This window comes from Erpetoichthys calabaricus, chromosome 1, assembly GCF_900747795.2.
Source record: "Erpetoichthys calabaricus chromosome 1, fErpCal1.3, whole genome shotgun sequence".
Classification (NCBI taxonomy): Eukaryota; Metazoa; Chordata; class Cladistia; order Polypteriformes; family Polypteridae; genus Erpetoichthys; species Erpetoichthys calabaricus.
The window spans coordinates 108,275,815-108,297,080 of record NC_041394.2 but is presented as its reverse complement, the minus strand read 5'-3'; the positions used below and the strand labels follow the sequence as shown (position 1 = coordinate 108,297,080).

The 21,266-nt window shown below is 37.3% G+C and overlaps 1 protein-coding gene across 1 annotated transcript in view; it reads right to left on the bottom strand.

Moving 5' to 3' along the window:
• ercc2 (excision repair cross-complementation group 2) overlaps positions 1 to 21,266 on the bottom strand; it is a 113,741-nt gene that overhangs the window by 14,386 nt on the left and 78,089 nt on the right. Inside the window, exons 15-18 of the mRNA XM_028804993.2 lie at positions 19,698 to 19,799; positions 10,537 to 10,600; positions 7,605 to 7,726; positions 4,090 to 4,182 (exon numbers count right to left, since the gene is read on the bottom strand). Coding sequence (XP_028660826.1) covers positions 4,090 to 4,182; positions 7,605 to 7,726; positions 10,537 to 10,600; positions 19,698 to 19,799 — 381 coding nt within the window. The remainder of the gene's footprint in view (positions 1 to 4,089; positions 4,183 to 7,604; positions 7,727 to 10,536; positions 10,601 to 19,697; positions 19,800 to 21,266) is intronic.

The following is a 21,266-nucleotide window of genomic DNA, read 5'->3' as shown; positions in this document are numbered from 1 at the left end:
GGGCAATTACTTTTTCACACAGGGCCATGTAGGTTTGGATTTTTTTTTCTCCCCAAATAATAAAAACCACCATTTACAAACTGCATTTTGTGTTTACTTGTGTTATATTTGACTAATGGTTAAATGTGTTTGATGATCAGAAACATTTTGTGTGACAAACATGCAAAAGAATAAGAAATCAGGAAGGGGGCAAATAGTTTTTCACACCACTGTATATATATATATATATATATATATATATATATATATATATATATATATATATATATATATATATATATACGTACATATACACACATACATGCAGTTTCAATAACATAGAAATCAATATAAACAACATTAACATCATTATCATATGAGAATATGAAGTAATATATAAGAAGCACATTTCATATAAATATAAATTATTAAACAGTAAAATCTTCTTCTGTAATGTGCTACCGTGGCTATTCGTTTGTCTGTCCAGGATTTTAAATCACCTGTAGCTCGCAAACCGTTTCACCTATTGACTTGAAATCTGGTACACATATAGAACGTCACGTCTACTATCCGCTTTATGGGTGATGATTGTATTACTCTTTTTATCCATCCATCCATCTATTTTCCAACCCGCTGAATCCGAACACAGGGTCACGATGGTCTGCTGGAGCCAATCCCAGCCAACACAGGGCACAAGGCAGGAAACAATCCTGGGTTTTTATCTTTATTTTATTTTATTGTAGAATCAACTCCTATCTGCGCAAACCAGGGCGGCCGTGGGCGGATGCGTATGGTGTATTCACTCCACGTTATCGTGCATTGCGCTGTCACTGGTATTTTGATAAAAGAATTTGAACAACATATAAGAAGCGTATAAATTATTAAACAGTAAAACATTAACATTTAAGAAGTAAAGTTACATTAAGTACTACTGCAGTGCCTTCGGGTATACCTCATTTTTTGTTTGCTCATTACATGCTTAAATGTATACATTTTTTGGTGCACCTACCCGAGAACACGCGACATATAACCGAGCGTGGGAGAAGCATGGATTTTAAACACGCGTTGAGTTCATCTGCTGGTCTCCCTCGTGAAATAACTGGTAATGTTTGACTAAAATCTACAGCGAGTAAAACGACATTACCTCCTTTTTTTTTTTTACGATCTCTGAGATCTTGCTTTTTTCGGTTCAAGGCTTCATAAGCTCTTTTATGTTCTATGGTGTACTTATCCCAAGCCATCATCTTTGAATGTTGCAAGACTTTTGCCTTGTATGTAGATCGGGGTAATTACATTCATTGCATTCCTAGTCTGAATCACAATCCGATTGTATGGGTGGTTACCTGGCACTGTAGGGTTGCTACCCGTCCTTTAAAATACGGAATCGTCCCGCATTTGAGAATGAAATTGCGCGTCCCGTTTTGAATCAATACGGGACGGAATTTGTCCCGTATTTTTTTTATCATTTTTTTTAAAGCAGCGTCTCATGCAAATCATCCCACACGCATTTTATGAACATGCCTCCTTTCCTACTTTTGATTGGGTAATACTTGATGCCATCGTTAGTTTGATTGGTCTTTTTAACTGTCCAGTGAGGAGGGCGGGTCTTTTAAGTAGAGTCTGCAAACTGTTGGCACTGGGATGTGGCACCCGCTGCAGTATGCGTCCCTTATTTTTTTGTATTAAAAGTGGTAACCCTACCTGGCAGGTAACACTTATGTTTGGTCATGAAGTCGTCTAAAATCAGCCACGTGCCCTTTTTTAATTGTGAGAAGCAGATATATATAGCCAAATTCTCGCGCTTCGTTGCGGCGAAGTACTGCTTTTAATTTTTTAAGAAGAAAGTAAAACCTTTTTAAACGGATCGAAAATATACCAATAACAATTTGTTAAGGATCTGTTTTTTTGTGAACCTCGCTTTTCACAGCTGTCCCGCTACGGCGTGTGTTTCGTTTATTTGACAGTATGTAGATCGTGGTAATTAAATTCATGGCATTCGTTTTCTGAATCACAATCTGACTGTATGGATGGTTACCTGCCAGGTTACGCTTGTGGTTGGTCAGGAAGTCGCCTTACATCCGCCACGTGCCCTCTTTCTGTTCCCAGAAGCTGATCATAGAATGGTTTTAATAGTTTACTTTCAAATAATGCAAAGAGTATGCGACACGTGTTTCTCCTTAATTCTGGGCTCATCAGGCATACACACTCACTGCATCCCCTCTCGAGAATCGAATATCGTCAGCGCCAGAGTTGAAGCCCCTAACGTTGCGGTCAGCAAGTGGGCTAACATCCGCCATGTGCCGTCTTTCAGTTGCGAGAGGCAGATCATAGAATGGTTGAAACTGTTGCCCCTAACGTTGCGCTACGGCGTGTGGTTCGTTTATACCTCGTGTCTTCTCATTAAACTTTTATCTCGCGAATATGTTATTGCAATCCGCAGCTGGAGCGTTTCTATAAACTTAATTTAAACTTACGTTTTACACCGTGCTTTGTTTCCCTTATGAACATGCTTGTATGCTTCACTTGCTCCCTTCTCAATTGTTTAATGAATTTTTTGTTCTTCGCTGTTTGCGGCTCCTCCTTCATTTGTCCCTACTGCGTTCACTGTCTTTTCACGTGATTACGTGGGAGGCGTGATGACGTGACACTCAACTCCTCCTCCCACGGCCATCGAGCTGCCGTCCATTACAGTATATTGTGAAAAAAGAGGTTCCAGTTATGACCATTACGCGTTGAATTTCGAAATGAAACCTGCCTAACTTTTGTAAGTAAGCTGTAAGGAATCAGCCTGCCAAATTTCAGCCTTCCACCTACGCAGGAAGTTGCAGAATTAGTGATGAGTCAGTCAGTCAGTCAGTCAATCAGTCAGTCAGTGAGGGCTTTGCCTTTTATTAGTATAGATACAGTGAGAATGTTAATTGTGAAGTGTGAGTAATGAATAGCAAATGATGATATGAATGAATGGACATAAGAACAGCAAACAACGGCATAGAGGATTAGATGGGTCAGAAGATACCAAAAAAACACCAAATGCATTTATTAAATATTGACATTTAAAGTAAAAATAAAAGAGAGAGATTATCACAGAATGTGTATAAACTCTGAATTGAATACAGTTCAGATCCATAAACTATACTACCCAGAGCCTGTATTTCAAGTTTAACACATGAGAAAAAATTAACTTTGAAGGTCACATAACAGCAAGGTACAATTACTGAAGATAAAAATACTGCTTATATTATTTACAACCTGCTGTAAGATATTTTTTATCTCAACAAGCTGCTATTTTAAGATACAAAAGGAAATTATGGGATACAGCTGCATTTTTAAGAACCTCTGTTTAACACTGAAAAGTGAAAGATGTCCTAAAGAGAGTATGGATATAAGAATACTTTCAATCAGGAACTGGTGGGTGGAAAGTGTGTTCTAGCAAGCTACAGATCTTGAAAAATATACAAGTGATATAATGTTTGGCCAGGAAGGGAGAACCTGCTTTGTCCTTTTTGTGAATGAGGACTTTATATTTTAGTTTACACCTGTTGCTACTTCAAATACATTTTAATATTAATTTTCTTCACATCTAAAGCCACTAAGAGAGAAACGGATGATAATGGGGACAATATTTATTTATTACAACCAGTAGTTGTGTTTTAAAAGTTAAGCCTGGCCAGATAAATACAATATCCTTTCTTCAACTAAAAACAATCCTGTTTTACAGGGACTATTTTGTTTATCTAAACAAAGATCTTAATGACTAGTTGAGTAAACTTTTCAGTGTTCAGGGTATGGGTGGAGTATAAAGATTGACTTTGTTAGGACAAATTTCACCAGATTGATTTTCTAATCAAACATTTTCCAATATTTAAAATAATTCAACACTATTAACAAGTTTTAAAGGGACACTACCTAAAAATAACAGTATGTGTATGTATATATTGCAAAAACGTTTTACATTATTAGCAGGAAAAGATTTTGAATTACTAGTTAATGTGATTCAGGCTCTTGAGACAGTGCAAAAAGATAGAAGAAGCCCCCTGAGAATGTTCTTTAGAAATAAAACTTTTAGGAATTGTCATAGTGACAAAATAAAGAAATGAGAATAAAATTTACCTCTTGGTATTTCTCAAGCGCCATGCTAGTCTCAGCAGCATCCTGAGTTTCAATGAAAATTAACTTGTTCCTCTGTATGTTTTCAAGAATACCCTATGCAACAACATAAATATGTTAGGTTGCTGATGGTAATTAATAACTGTATGAGGTTTCTTACAACAGAATTACCCTAGGATACTAGAACAAAGGAAACCAGAAATATTCCAAAGACATCTGATTCTCTAACTGAGAGAAGGAGGTTCTGAAGGAAATGGTAGACAGGCTATACACTTTTGCTTAAGAGTAAGCAGGCTACACATGGTAAGCCTTGAAGATTGTTTATAACATTTTGCTGAGTTACAAAGTCAAATTAAAGCATATTTAAGTGGAATGTGTTTCTGTTTATGTATAAGTAATTTCAATACATATACAGTACTGTGCAAAAGTTTTGGCAGGTGTGAAAAAATGCTGTAAACAAAGAATGCTTTCAGAAATATAAACAATGAATTTTTATTGTTATCAATTTAAAAAATGCAAAGTGAGCGAACAAAAGAAAAATCTAAATCAAATCAATATTCGGTGTTACTACCTTTTGCCTTCAAACCAGCATCAATTCTTATAGGTACACTTGCACAAAGTCAGGGATTTTGTAAGATTATAGTCAGGTGTATGATAAACCAATTATACCAAACAGGTGCTAATGATCATCAATGTCACACGTAGGTTGAAACACAGTCATTAAGTGAAACAGAAACAGCTGTGTAGGAGGCTTAAAACTGGTGAGGAACAGCCAAACTCTGCTACCAAGATGAGGTTGTGGAAGACAATTTCATGTCATGGCAAGATTGAGCACAGCAACAAGACACAAGGTAGTTATACTGCATCAGCAAGGTCTCTCCCAGACAAAGATTTCAAAGCAGACTGGGGTTTCAAGATTGCTGTTCAAGCTCTTTTGAAGAAGCACAAAGAAACAGGCAACATTGAGGATCGTAGATGCAGTGGTCGAAGAAGGAAACAGTGCAGCAGATGAAAGACACATCAAGCTTATTACCCTTCGAAATCGGAAGATGTCCAGCAGTGTCATCAGCTCAGAACTGACAGAAACCAGTGGGACCCAGGTACACCCATCTACTGTCCGGAGAAATCTGGCCAGAAGTGGTCTTCATGGAAGAGTTGCAGCCAAAAAGCCATACCTCCGACGTGGAAACAAGGCCAAGCGACTCAAGTATGCACGAAAACATAGATAGATAGATAAGATACTTTATTAATCCCAATAGGAAATTCACATTCTTCAGCAGCAGCATACTGATACAATAAATAATATTAAATTAAAGAATGATAATAATGCAGGTGAAAAACAGACAATAACTATGTATAATGTTAAATGTTAACGTTTACCCCCCCCCCCCCCGGAAGGAATTAAAGAGTCGCATAGTTTGGGGGAGGAACGATCTCCTCAATCTGTCAGTGGAGCAAGACAGTGACAGCAGTCTGTCGCTGAAGCTGCTCTTCTGTCTGGAGATGATACTATTAAGTGGATGCAGTGGATTCTCCATAATTGATAGGAGCCTGCTGAGCGCCCTTCGCTCTGCCACAGATGTTAAACTGTCCAGCTCCATGCCAACAATAGAGCTTGCCTTCCTCACCAGTTTGTCTAGGCGTATATATATATATATATATATATATATATATATATATATATATATATATATATATATATATATATATCCATCCATTTTCCAACCTGCTGAATCCGAACACAGGGTCACGGGGGTCTGCTGGAGCCAATCCCAGCCAACACAGGGCACAAGGCAGGAACCAATCCTGGGCAGGGTGCCAACCCACCGCAGGACACACACACAAACACACCCACACACCAAGCACACACTAGGGCCAATTTAGAATCGCCAATCCACCTAACCTGCATGTCTTTGGAATGTGGGAGGAAACCGGAGCGCCGGGAGGAAACCCACGCAGACACGGGGAGAACATGCAAACTCCACGCAGGGAGGACCCGGGAATCGAACCCAGGTCCCCAGGTGTCCCAACTGCGAGGCAGCAGCGCTACCCACTGCGCCACCGTGCCGCCCTATATATATATATATATATATATATATATATATATATATATATATATATATATATATATATATATATATATATATATATATATTTGTATAGGAACTGGGGTGCAGAAAAATGGCAGCAGGTGCTCTGGACTGATGAGTCAAAATTTGAAATATTTGGCTGTAGCAGAAGGCAGTTTGTTTGTTGAAGGACTGGAGAGCGGTACAATAATGAGTGTCTGCAGGCAACAGTGAAGCATGGTGGAGGTTCCTTGAACGTTTGGGGCTGCATTTCTGCAAATGGAGTTGGAGATTTGGTCAGGATTAATGGTGTTCTCAATGCTGAGAAATAGAGGCAGATACTTATCCATCATGTAATACCATCAGGGAGGCGTATGATTGGCCCCAAATTTATTCTGCAGCAGGACAACGACCCCAGACATACAGCCAAAGTCATTAAGAACTATCTTCAGCGTAAAGAAGAACAAGAAGTCCTGGAAGTGATGGTATGGCCCCCACAGAGCCCTGATCTCAACATCATTGAGTGTGTCTGGGATTACATGAAGAGACAGAAGGATGTGAGGAAGCCTACATCCACAGAAGATCTGTGGATAGTTCTCCAAGATGTTTGGAACAACCTACCAGCCGAGTTCCATCAAAAACTGTGTGCAAGTGTACCTAGAAGAATTGATGCTGTTTTGAAGGCAAAGGGTGGTCACACCAAATATTGATTTGATTTAGATTTCTCTTTTGTTCATTCACTGCATTTTGTTGATTGATGAAAATAAATGATTAACACTTTCATTTTTGAAAGCATTCTTTGTTTACAGCATTTTTTCACACCTGTCTAAAACTTTTGCACAGTACTGTATATAAAACATCCAGTGTCTGTCATTCACACTAAATATATTGAAAAATACAACTGTGTTCATTTCAAATGGATGCAGCTAAATATAGGAAAATACTCCAGGAGAAGTCATTTCAGGCATCCAGAGATCTTCATTTGGCAGGTCAAGGACCCAATGCATAATGCAAAAAAGAACGCCTTAATAAAAACGGTCAGCATTCTTGAATGGACCAGCCAGTACCCAGAATTGAATAAAACAGACTTGAAAATTGCAGCTCATGGACACATTAAACACAGTTTGTCAGAGTTGGAGCTAAATTTGCATGGAAGAATAGGCAAAGATTCCTAAATCTAAATCAATATGTGAATACAGACATACCCAAGAAGACTAACAGCTGTAATTGATGGTAAAGGACTATGTACAAAGTACCAATTCTTAGCTCTTGCAAGCTCTATGTAGTGCTGCCTACAGTGAAGTGTTAGAGCCTTTCAGGTTTTGTTTTACCACCAAATGTCATTTGATTTGTCTCAGTAGCAAGTTTGTATATATCTATTTTTAAACATATTCAACACCAACCACCTAGGCAATCGATCATATTTGTTAGAAATTTGTTTCCATTTACCTGCTCATACCAGGATGCCACAATATTTTCCATGTACTGATAACTGGTGAAAAATGCCACAATTCCATCAGGAACAATTGCTGACATCTCAGAAAGAAGGTTCCCATAGTTACGGATCACAGCTGAAAAAGATAAAATTATTAAACTGAAGTAAAGAATTAATGCAAAACACATACATACAGATAAATACAAATTTTAATAAATGATCTGGTTGAGATAATTTAAAATGTACAACGTGCTGTATTTCAGTAACTGTATTAACTGCATTTTATTAACGGTGCTATGTACTTTTGTAGTGTGGTGACTACGTAAAGTATTTCAGGTGTAGTCTTGTTAGTGCTTTACAAAGAAAAGATGACATACAATGTTTTTCTAATGAAACCTTATTTTTAATTGCTTCTCATCCTTCCAATGAAGATGAGAATGTTGTGTCAACATAAACCTCTAAATCATTTTTACAGTTTTTCTTCCTTTAACTCAGCATCACCCATCTTGCATCTATATACTGTATAATAAAATTAATTTTTCCAAGCATGAACTGCACTGACCCTGTGGGAATTCTGCCAAGGTTTTTCCAAATTCTTTTTACTGTCTCTGCAGTCTTACTATCTTCTACTAATCTAGAACATTTACTCACTATTTCATAATCTTTGTCTTTAATATGAATTAAACATATAACATCTTCAGTAAATATTCCTGGGAGGCTCCACTGATTACCTCACAACTAAGGAAGCATTGTCCTTTTAATTGTACCCCTTAAATTACTGTCCATTAACCAGTTTGAAATCCATTTTTCATTAAATTGAGATGATGGAAAGTGATAACTATAGCTGGAGAGAAAATCTAAATATTAAGTTGTATTATAAGGGAGAAATCATGAATACAGTGATCCCTCGCTATATCGCGCTTCGCCTTTCGCGGCTTCACTCCATCGCGGATTTTATATGTAAGCATATTTAAATATATATCGCGGATTTTTCGCTGCTTCGTGGGTTTCTGCGGACAATGGGTCTTTTAATTTCTGGTACATGCTTCCTCAGTTGGTTTGCCCAGTTGATTTCATACAAGGGACGCTATTAGCAGATGGCTGAGAAGCTACCCAGCTTACTTTCTCTCTCTCTCTCTCTCTTGCGCTGACGTAGGGGGGTGTGAGCAGGGGGGCTGTGTGCAGCTGCTTCCTGAAGGACATGCTGCACGGTGCTTCGCATACTTAAAAGCTCAAAGGGCACGTATTGATTTTTGACTTTGTTTTTCTGTGGCTCTCTCTCTCTCTCTTCCTGCTCCTGACAGAGGGGGTGTGAGCTGCCGCCTTCAACAGCTTTGTACCGGCGGTGCTTCGCATACTTAAAAGCCAAAAAGCCCTATTGATTTTTTTTTTGACTGCTTGCTTTGCACTCCTTTGAAAAGGAAGATATGTTTGCATTCTTTTAATTGTGAGACAGAACTGTCATCTCTGTCTTGTCGTGGAGCACAGTTTAAACTTTTGAAAAAGAGACAAATGTTTGTTTGCAGTGTTTGAATAACGTTCCTGTCTCTCTACAACCTCCTGTGTTTCTGCGCAAATCTGTGACCCAAGCATGACATTCTAAAAATAACCATATAAACATATGGTTTCTACTTCGCGGATTTTCCTATTTCGCGGGTGGCTCTGGAACGCAACCCCCGCGATGGAGGAGGGATTACTGTACAGCAGAACAGAATCACATATAAAAAGTTAAACCATTAAGATTGAATGTCATTACTTTGTTATTATAAAAAAGTAGCATGTGGCTAAAAGCATGTCAATGTTTTCTACCACAAACCAGGCAAAACATATTGCAGAAATATATCTTAAAAGATATTACAGATCAACAATACCGTAAACTAACATCAATGCCTTGAATTTCTACCCAGACTGCTTTCAGTCTCTAAAAATCATTTCTAATTTAGACTAGTATGGAAATATATCTATAAGAATATTTACTGTATATTTTATATACAATCAGACTGGCTAATTAACATACATTATGTACAGAAATTAGAACGTATTATATGGTTAAGAACTTATTTTAATTAAGCACAAAATGATTCTGCACCTTCTAAGACGCTTTTACTTTTGAAAGTATATTGTATTCTCACCAATATAGTTTAAGCCCTGAATTCCACTGTGTCGTCTATAGTCAAAACACTGGAATGCACTGATATGCATGGACTCTTACATTTAAACAATCCACCAACGTAAAATGACAACCTGAAAGCCAATGCCAAAGATTGGGTTGAGGATTACCAATAAAGAGGCGTGGCTGAAAAGCTGACCAGACAAAGACAGCATAATGAGTAAAGGGCATGGATGGTTAGAAATTGAGAAGTGGGTATGATTGAAGGGTGATTGCACAAAGGTGGAAAAATGGCAACAAGGTGCTTGCCCATTAGAATAGCACACAAATCAAAGTTTCTTATCTATGTTAAGCTATGTATAGAAATGTTTTCGTGCTTAGGAACAGTGGCTCTCCCCACAAACAGAACAGGGCTTTTTATTATCTTTAATAAAATTCTACACTAAAACTTGGCTTTTATACCTTGCATAATTTCCTGGCTTTGGATATTATTATTGGTTTGAGATTTTATTCTACGACACTAGCTTTTCACAAGATCCAAAAATCTAAAATGTCATAGCTGCTTATATTCAGTTGTACCACCAATTCACTGTACTAGCCACTATCATTCCAATTGTCATTGAATTAAGTTTTTTTTTTTTTTGTATGCTAAAAAATTCCCATTATGTGGCATTGTGTTTCTAAACTATACTGCTTATATCACTTGTATTTTCGAGGTTTAATTTACTTTAAATCCATTTATGCCACAATTACCATATTTTGCTTTAACTTTGGCTCCAGATTTTCTGTCACCTCCTTCCATTATTATAGTTAAGAAAGAAATTTGCTGTACTTACCAATGTCCTCCCTAGTTTCAAACTTGGAACTAATGGCTACTTGATCATTTCCACGACCGACAATCTGTTGAAAAGAAAATATAGAGATACCATCTCTCTCGTGTACAGAACACCAGGAAGTACTGTACTGTGATTACTTGATTAGTAAAATGAGGTTCATTCATTTTCTGTACCTGCATAGAGTGGGAATCCATCCCAGGAGCAATGGACAGAAGACAAAGGCACACTCACCTATACATGGCCACTTAAACGTTAACAGTCAACTTAGTATCTGCAACTTCAGGAATGTTGCAGAAGACTCATAGAAACCCCAAACAAACAAAGAAACTTTCAACCTTCACAAAGTTGTTGTACAAAGAATCAAACCAAGTTATTGGAGCTGTATCCATCTACTGAGTCACTGCATGTTTCATATGCTGATGAATTACTAAGGTACATTTAACCACACAGAAAAAAAAAAGTTTAAAAGAAGTTCAGGTTTATTGTCTTGTAGTACAATGGAATTCTTAGCTGCATGTCTCTCACAGACTGGTGACAGTAGTTTGATATTTATAATCGACAAAAAAAGTAATTGAACACTTACTTGAAACATATATAATTTAAATGTATGTAGTTCCACGCAAGGGTTTGGACAATCCTGGCAAAATTAAAAATTTTATTGGCATTTGAAGTAAAAAATAGTAAATACAACTTCCACAGCAAACAAATTAAAACAAGTGCATTTTTAAGACAATGTTAATGTACAGTTCAGGTTTATTTTAATAAGCTGAAAAAAAAGTGAAATAAATGAATAAGTAAAAGTAAATGTTGTATTTGCAAATGTTTGGCACCCTTTTAGATGTAAGTTCTCAGAACTCTTTTGGTCTTTAGTCTACACTGGCTTAGCTTAGCTCATCAGATGTTACGTCTGGCCAAAAACTGATATTAGGAATTGTAAGCTGATGGCAACTGTACAGCCTAGTAAATCCTCTGAATCTTCAAACATTGTGAAACCTTCAAAAACCATGGACTCTTTTATGCAACTGACTGAGGATCTGAAAAGAAAATTAATTGATGCCTACAAAGAAGGGTAAGCTATAAAAAGATATGGAAGTGCTTTCAGCTAGTAAATTCCACAGTTCGAAATTCCATTAAAAAATTATTGTTAAGGGGAACTGTGGAAGTCAAGACATGATCTAAAAGACTACGAAAACTGACAGCTAGAACAGCTCATATACTGTGCAGGAAGGCAAAGCAAAACAAAGCAAATATCCTATAGGACTGCAAGGGACCATCAGGCAGGTTTAGCTGAGAAAGGAGTGGTTGTACACTGCTCTCCTGTGCAATGTTGCTTATATGGACATGGCCTGCATGAAAAAGCCATCTGAAGAAAGCCTTACCTGCAGTCTCTTAAGAAGAAAAAAAACCCAAAGATTTCAGTATCCAAAACAAAAGCTCCATAAGAAAGAGACATTTTCAAACCAAGTGCTATAGACAGATGAAAGTTAAAACTGACTTCTTTGGCCACAACTACAATAATTTTGTTTGGAAAAAAGAAGCAGCACTTGAAGAAAAGAATATCATGCCAACTGTTAATTATGGCTGTACCTACTCTGGTTTGGGTATGTGTGGCAGCTAGTTGGATAGGATATATTGCGTGAGTATAGGGAGGAATGGATTCCACTAAATATCAACAAATCCTTGAATAAAATGTTAGATGAATAAGTACTGATTTAGTAGGGTGTCCAAATCTTTACAAATGCCACATTTACACTGTTATTCGTCAAATAAATCCTAACTGAATATTAAAATTTTCATACAAATGTAATTGTTTTAGCTTATTTGATTCCTACTTTGCATTTACCATTTTTTTTTACTTCAGCTGTCAAAAAAATATGCAATTAGGCCAGGGGTATCCAAAATTTTTGCATGAAGCATACAAATATAAATATGACTGTAAAGTCCCATTTTCATCAGCCAGTATACTAATGGTATACTCCCTTAGTTCTTCCTTAAATAATCATGTTTAACACTAGAATTACCAGAGCCTACGAAAAAACTCGTAGATCCGTCCCACCTTAAATCACTTCTTAAATCCGTTCGCACATCTCCGCAAGCGTCTTTTGTCTTCTAAATATGCAGATAAAGACAAGCTGCAAGCAGCCAGCTATTCCATCCCCCTACCAGCTTAGAACGTGCACGAACTTCTCCCAGCTCATGCCTTAATTGATTATCTGGGAGTGAAGTGGAGTTTTAGAATGGAAATAATAGATTGTTATTTGGAACACACACATTTCATGTGTGTTCCATTTCTACAGTAATCTGTGTAAACCAGTGGCGGCTGCTAGCTTTTAAAACAGGGGAAGCTCAAATTAGGCCTTCATCATAAAATTCATTGTTATTTGTATGTAAATTCTGCCCTCCGTTCCTTTTGCAGAAAATGGTCTGTGACCCTGTCGTACCAATTGGCCGTCTTTTCCAGGGACTTAACCAGTTTCCTCTCAATGGCCAGGAGAGCAAGGTTGCTCAAACGATCTTGGCCCATCGTGTTGCGGGTGTATGAATTGACCTGTTTTAAACAGGAGAAGCTCCTCTCTACACCTGCTGATGTAGCGCCAATTGTTGCCAATAACGACAACAGCTTGTATAGCTGAGGCATTGCACTGTCCAACTCCATGTCTTTAAAAAACACCAAGAAATCACACAGCTTACCCCTGCTCCCCTGTAAGTCATGATCTGAATATAGTACTTGAAGTTCAGATCTCAGTCTCCCTGAGTCAAAGAAATTGCCATAACTTTTCAGCACACTTTCAAATACTGTCAATCAAAAAAGGGGTTCCGCTCTTTAAACAGCTCCTCCAATCATCATGCAGCAGCCCAGCGTCCTGGCCCGCCCACTGCTCCATTCACTCCCAGAGAAGCTGAGCTTCCCTGGAAGTGACGATTTTGGTGCATTTATCCAATTACCGTCCAGCTTTTCTGCAGTGAAAAAAAGCTCCTCTGTGCTTGCCCATAGAGCTCCAGTGAAGCTGGGTTTCAGGAGGGTTTAACATGCTGTGCTGCACGGAAATGTATGACAAGAAAATCGCGTCAAACAATCTAAAATAAATACCTGATTCTGAACGAGCTAGTCATGAAGTTGAACGCGTTCTAGCGCACTTTTATTAAAACCAATATAAATACGACAGTGCATACATGAGCATTTATTTTCTGACATAGTAGAGGAAGCGGAGCTTCCCTTGTAGTCTTACAGCAGTCGCCACTGGTGTAAACACATTTTTAAAACAGAAACTTTTTTCATATTCTAGTAGTAAATGACAAAATGTAGGCATAAACTATATAATGTATGAAGCCTGAAGTCCAAATATAAAAGAAACACTTTCACAAAAGGTACAAATATAACAGAACAAGTGCGCTTTTATTCAAAAATATAACTGCAGAAAAAAAAAGCCGCCTTAGCGTGCGACATTGACGCGCATTTACTACGACTGCCACCATGGCGCAACAGTATCAGTTGCTGACTGGAATCAAAAGATCACAAGTTCGATCCTGCATGACTCCCTTTTCAGAAGTGAGCTGCTCTTATTCTTACTATTTCAGAATAAAAACATACATTTGATTTCAGTCTGTAACGGCCGGTGTAATTTATGATACTTGTAAAGGTTAGCTTTGTTTTTTTTTTTTTTTTTATTCACTTTTCATTCTCTCAGCCACGTTCAGGATCCTTCCCCCTGCCCCCCTATTTGAAACTGCTGTTTTCACATAAAGACGCGCTATAGCTCTGCAGTACATCACGATACATACTATCATACTATTTTTTTCCCCCGATCTTGCTAGTCCCCACATATTGCTGTATGCTGTTTCTTTTGTACTCCAGGACATGCAGAGGAAAGCATAGTAAAGAGCAGTAACTTCAGCGCTATATGTAATCATCAAACACTCCCCATCTGACACTGCTGTTTTCACATAAAGACGCGCTATAGCTCTGCAGTGTACTTGTGACTGCATTCTCGTACCAATGCTTGCGAACTGAAGTGTCTGCGTGCACTTTTCGTGGCATTACACGTTTATTTTTTGTATCCAAATGGTGCCATCTTTTGCATTTACGCCTGGTGCAGCTGCGCTGTTCTTATGTTGGACTGGACGTTTCTTGCAGGGAGGGCTTCTGTTCTTTTTCTCTGATATAGAATCCTCATCTGGGCTCTCCTCTGTGTCTGTCTCGTTGTCTTCCTCGATATCAAAAATAAGTTCCTCACCACCGTCTGAGTCGCAATCATCCATTTCTTGCAGCAGAGCCAAAGCCTCCGAAGAGGACAACCTCCTCTTTCGTGACAGAGCTGTGGCCATTGTGGTGTCTGTTTGCTCAAAATAATAATCAAGCACAACTGATTCACCTATGTTTGTGTGTCAGGTTTTATCTCGCCACATCAGAGAATTCCACATCTGAGAATTCCTTGTAATTTGCAGCTCTATTCATTATCTCAAAACACCACTCACATTCACAGTAATTGCCAGTTATGTCCACCTCTCACACCCACGCCCACAACCATACAGAACTGATTCCACATCAGAGAATTTCCAGTTCCAGCATAAATTCACACCCAATCTGACGCTGTTTGTTTTCAAATACTATTGCATTAGTGCGAGGATGTTTTCACAATTATTGTCTCTTTCTTTCAGGTGTGTAATAGAAACCACAGCATAGACAGAAGTGTGTACATTGTAACAGGTACACACGTTGTAAATGTAGGAAAGACGATCCTTGCGTGTGTTTGAACTGTTAACTGTTAACATTTGAATCTGATGATTGCATATAGCGCTGTCTTATTCAGTGCGCTTATTCAGTGCATGCAAGAACATGCAGGTGGCCAGTTGCTGTGTGCTACAACATGCTGGCGGTGATCAAAGCACATTTTAAAAAAAGAAAGTGACAAATATATGTGACGTTTTGAAGAAATAATTTTATGACGCGAATAGTACCAATCAGAAAACACTGTCGAAGTAATGCAATATTATTTGAAAACGAACAGCGTCAGATCGGGTGTGAATTTATACTGGCGCTGTTAAGAGTCAGATCAGAAGCTGAATAAGCTCCTGTTCTGACTCTAAGTAAAAAGCATGAATTAATCAACAGAAATAACCGCGATCGACATTTTTAACTTAAAGATTTACAGTACATACCAATTTATAAATTTTATGTCCATTTGAGGTTAAAAAGAAAAAAAATTACACTTTCTCCCCAGCGGGGAATCGAACTCGGGTCTCGGAAGCACAGCAGGGCTGCTGCGCTCTGAGTCAGCAAATCTTAGCGAAAGTGTTTATTTGATCTTTGGACTTCAGGCTTCACACATTGTATAGTTTATGCCTACATTTTGTAACATTTATTACTAAAATATGAAAAAGTTTCTGTTTTAACAATGTGTTTACAAAACACACATGAAATGCGTGTGTTCCAAATAACGATCTATTATTTCCACTCTAAAACTCCAGCAGTTCAGTCACTCCCAGATAATCAAACAAAGCATGAGCTGGGAAAACTTAGTGAACGTTCTGCGACGGTGCGGGATGGAATAGCCGGCTGCTTGCTGCTCGTCTTAATCGGCACATTTAGAAGACAAAAGATGCTGGCGGAGAGGTGAGAACAGTTTTAAGGTGGGCCAGATCTACGACTTTTTTCGTAGACTCTGGTAATTCTAGTGTTAAATGTATATTGGTGATTAAATAAACCTTTTACATTGTGGTGGTACAGATGAAATCTGTTATTCTATTGAACAAAAGCAGGTAAATGGTCTTTCCTTGGGTTGCTAGGTACTAGCACCTAAACTTTAATTCTGGGTTTAGAAATGCACAAAATAAAAGAGTTTTCTCAAGAAACACGTCAGTGCATTTTTTGGATTGCAAAACAATTGTTATTCCTTATGGCAGATTTCCAAGAAACTGAAAGGTTCATACAAAGGTGTTCTTTACTGTCTTGAAAGAAGAAGGTAACTTGATTATAACTGGGACAGAAAAAGAAGCAGACGCCCCAGACGCACATCTGTACACAAGGATAAGTACGGCAGAAACTGCAGTTTCTGCAACAGCTTCCCAAATGTCCTCACTTGGCTGCTTACTTAAATATTACGTATATACCAATTCCCAGCATTATTTGCAAAAGGGAAAAGGTCGAAATGGACAAAATAGCACACAGACAATGCAGGGTGCATTTATGAGTGCATCCAAACTTTTACCCATTTAACCTTTTCTTGTTATTTACCAGTTTCAAATACAGCTTTTTCTTTGAAACTCTGCTTCTAAGGCTGGCATCTTGGAGTCATCCTTTCACCACTGTAGAACACACCGGAAATTGGCATGTACTAGTTAAAGAAGCATATTTCACAGGAATATAGAAACTGAATTGCTCACTTCTTTGCATAAATCACAAGATCAAGACAGCAGTGCCACAAACCTCTTATGATTCTCGTAAACCTTGTGGCATCTGCGTTCAAAATTCCTCTGAAATAGAACAGAATTTGATTTTAATTTATGTTTATTATTTAAGCAAAAATAAAATCTTTACAAACCCTCCCACTGTAAGATCTTTAGTTCTTAGGAATCTAAGAAATTTTATATGCTTTTCAGTTTATCCAGCTTATTTACCCCAATATATTAGTCAAATGAAAATTTCTTCGAGATTGCAAGTAACTTGTGCAAAGAAATGCGTCCTACTTTCCATATCAAATTGACGTCTTCATAACTTTCCAAGTACACTTCAGCATTTTACAATGATACATTTGAGAATATTTATCAGTTAAACTAGATCTCCATATTGCCTTCTGTTTTCATTTCAGAGTACACTTTCATTGCTTGTTAATTCCCAGATACATAATTCACTAATATATATTTTTTGTTGCACAGTAACCATAACTGCATACAACTGCATAACTGCATATTCAGAGTTTGAGAGCATCATTGCTTAATTTATATGTATCATGTTTTACAATGCATATGTATCTGATCCCCCCCAAAACAGTGACTAACACACAATCAAGGCTTGAAGCCCACCAAATTTGGGGAAATAAACAAAGGATCTCTGTTGTTTGCAGAGGTTTGCAAACTTTAAAAGAAATCTTTAAAAATATTGCTTATTGCTTCTAGCTTTTTTTGCCACTTCCAATTTCCCTTCTAAGTTTTAACTTTATGCATTCCTATATATTGAACTGTACTCACTGCATAACAAAAAAGTCTTTGGATGGTGCTTGCTATAAAATGTATTTAATAAATTAACCAGACAAAATTTAATTTAATAAATTAACCAGACAAAAAAACTGTTATGTTGTTCTGATACACATCTAATTTATTAATATATTATTTGTTCCCTTTTTGTTATTAAACCTCATATTAATTAAAACAACAAAGGAGTTTAGAAGAGTCACTGGCAGGAGCCTAGAAAACTTAATTTAGAATAACAATTAATTATTTTCAAATTCTCAAGAAGCTCTATAGAAAAAGAAAATTACTTAACATGCTAATGTAAAGTAGTTTAGGAAATAATTGGACAATTTAACACTAGATAGTCTAAATGTGTCTGAAATACTGTAATTCCAAACAATGGAAATTAAGTTTTCATTTTAGATCGCACAAAACATATGCCAGAGCCACCTGATATTGTTTGAGTTTATATTGGTCAACTGCACAGAGACCACTAGGCTTAAGTAAGAGTAAAGTAAGTTGATCCATGTGACAATATCTGGACTAAACACAAAATTGTGCAAGACAGTGGAGAGATATTAACCACCCCACTCTACTGAACGTTTTTTGTGTGTCTAAAAACATTAAAACATCTGAGAGCTTATTTGTTGACTGAGTAAATTCAACAAATACATCTGGAGTTTAAGCAAAATTTTTCCCATTAACTAACTTATTCTCCTATTTTTAAAGCAAGTACACATCTTAAAATATTTATCAGAAATTTAAGTCTTTTTTTTTTTTTTTTAAATGAGCAGAAATTAAATCCAACTGAGGCAGAGTACAGAAAAACCAATTAGCTCCTGAAGAGTATGTCCTTTAAGGACTTGTAAACAGGCACAAGAAATGCGTCAGGTTTAAAATCCTAAATGTTTTATTGTGATATCCACCTCTAACATCAAATTAAAACTCATTAATTTAATCCTGATTTTGATATTTGAAAAAAAAAAGTGAATTTTCATACTAAACTACATAAAGAAACAGTTAAACAATCATTATTAAGTACTGTTGAAGCCCTATAAATTTGGGATTAGGGATTCTTAAAAGGAACAGATTAAGATACCACTTGGAGCAAACACTTAATCGGAGTACTGTGTCCTTGTACACTTCTTGGTTAAAACTCAAAATCCATTTTCCAAAAGACAACATTTACAACACAGAGAAGCACTTCAACCAGATAAACAGACTGTTAAACAGAGATGCACTCGGTACTGTAGTCATACAGGACTTGAACTTTATTCCTTTACAGCTTTCAACAGTAATTTTCACACATGGATACGTCTTTCTATGTACAACATTTTCCCTGCTTTACAAAGTTAATCTATTCCTGAAAACCTGTTTGTAAGATACATTTTCATAACCTGAACACGTACTTATGTTTAATTTAAACAGACAAAATTTTGAAGCATTTTCTGGCGCCAAAAATGCCCCCCATTTCTGCTCAAATAGCACCTATTAATTTAATAACATTAACCATCAAAAAGACCTAATAAGACATTTCCATACATGAAATAATGTTTAATAAGGCTATTTAACTACACTTTATCAGTTCATGTTTTATATTCAAAATATTTCTTGAGTTTTTCCAAATTTTCTTTTTTGAGCATGATGCTCAAGATAATACAAGAACACATCTGAGTAATATACACTGACAATTTGGCTGAACCTTGGCATTTCAATGCAGCATTAGCTGTGAGAATGACTGAGATTGTGATTAATATTCAACCCTGTCCCAAAGCAAAGTTGATCAGGTGTTAGTACTAGTGGTTAGTGATTAAATATCTTTCCAGGCTAGGTTGATATAACTATGAAAATTCAGCTTCATTGGGGCCCATAAGAAAAAAAGAGGAATTAAATTACTTTTGTCATATACATGAATTTTTGTAAAGCAAGTGTCAGTAATTCACAGTAAGACTGTAATTATTTAATAATGATTTTTAATTCAATCAACTTACCAATGGGCAGAGACAAGTTCTGGCTAACGTCATTGTGAATGATGCCATTGTAACAGGGTGGAAGTCCAGAATTTTAGGATAGATATCCAGTGGTGATAGCGTCTAACAAATTGAATGAAAGTGTAAATGCATAATACTGCAACATACCTAGATTAGAATTTAATGGTTGACAACATATAAAAAAACTGTTAATTCTGTATAATTAGATTAATTAGCAAATTTAACATTTTAATTTAATTAGCTCATTTAACAATTAGTCTTTTATTTTTATTTTACTATTTTTCCCTTTCTGTTTCTCATCAAGATCTAACAGTTTCTGCTGCATTTATCGCAAATGTAAACAATATATACTAAAACAATTTTGAGTGTCATCCACTATTAGATACTGTCTCTGCATTTAATTTCAGAAACACTTTGCATTGCACGATGCCCCTTTCATGTTTTTAATAATTCTATTTGTGTGGAAAAAAAGAATGACTTGCTGCCCCTGACTTCAACAGGAAAACTGAATTTAGTTAAAATTGTACACGACTTTATTACATTCCAGTGAGAACTTGTTGCTGCAAAGATGACAGTGAAATTAAAATAATTCAATAATGTGGAAAATATTCACAAACACAACAAGGGAAGGGCAGCACGGTGGCTCAGTGGTAGCGCTGCTGCCTCGCAGTTAGGAGACTTGGGTTCGCTTCCCGGGTCCTCCCTGCGTGGAGTTTGCATGTTCTCCCTGTGTCCATGTGTGTTTCCTCCAAGTGCTCCGGTTTCCTCCCACAGTCCAAAGACATGCAGGTTAGGTGCATTGGCGATCCGAAATTGTCCCTAGTGTGTGCTTGGTGTGTGTGCCCTGCGGTGGGCTGGCGCCCTGCCCAGGGTTTGTTTCCTGCCGTGCACCCTGTGTTGGCTGGGATTGGCTCCAGCAGACCCCCATGACCCTATAGTATGGATATATGGCTGGACAACAAGAGAATAGTGATATGCTAAAAATGACGTGATTCTAAGTTGGCTCCGTCTGTGCGTGTGAGAGTGTGTGCCCCTAACATGGATTGTCTCCCTAAGGATTTTTTTTTATTTTTATTTTGTTCTTTATTTCGCCTTATACAATTTCTTGTATTAGGAATTTGGTAGTTTTCGCATACCCCTTGGGGTCTGAGCGCAGGGTCAGCCATTGTACAGCGCCCCTGGAGCAATTACAGGTTAAGGGCCTTGCTCAAGAGCCCAGCAGAGCAGTGGCCTTTTTGTTAGTGACGGGGATTCGAACCGGCAACCTTTGGGATACCAGCGCAGATCCTTAGCCACAGAGCCACCACTTGATTCATGCCTTGTACTCAATGATGCCAGGACAGACTCTGGCTCCAATGTGACCATGAAACTCATTAAGCATGTAAATAGTAATACATCTTATATAAGATAAACTTTTATTTACTCTTAGGTGTCAAATACGAAAATGGATGAAAAATATTTTAGATTTTAAAGATGAATAAAGCCTTTTGTTAATATTGACATTTTACTTCAGTCTTATTTAGGTGATTAAACTGTTTCCACTGAGGATGCCATGTCATCTACTCTTCA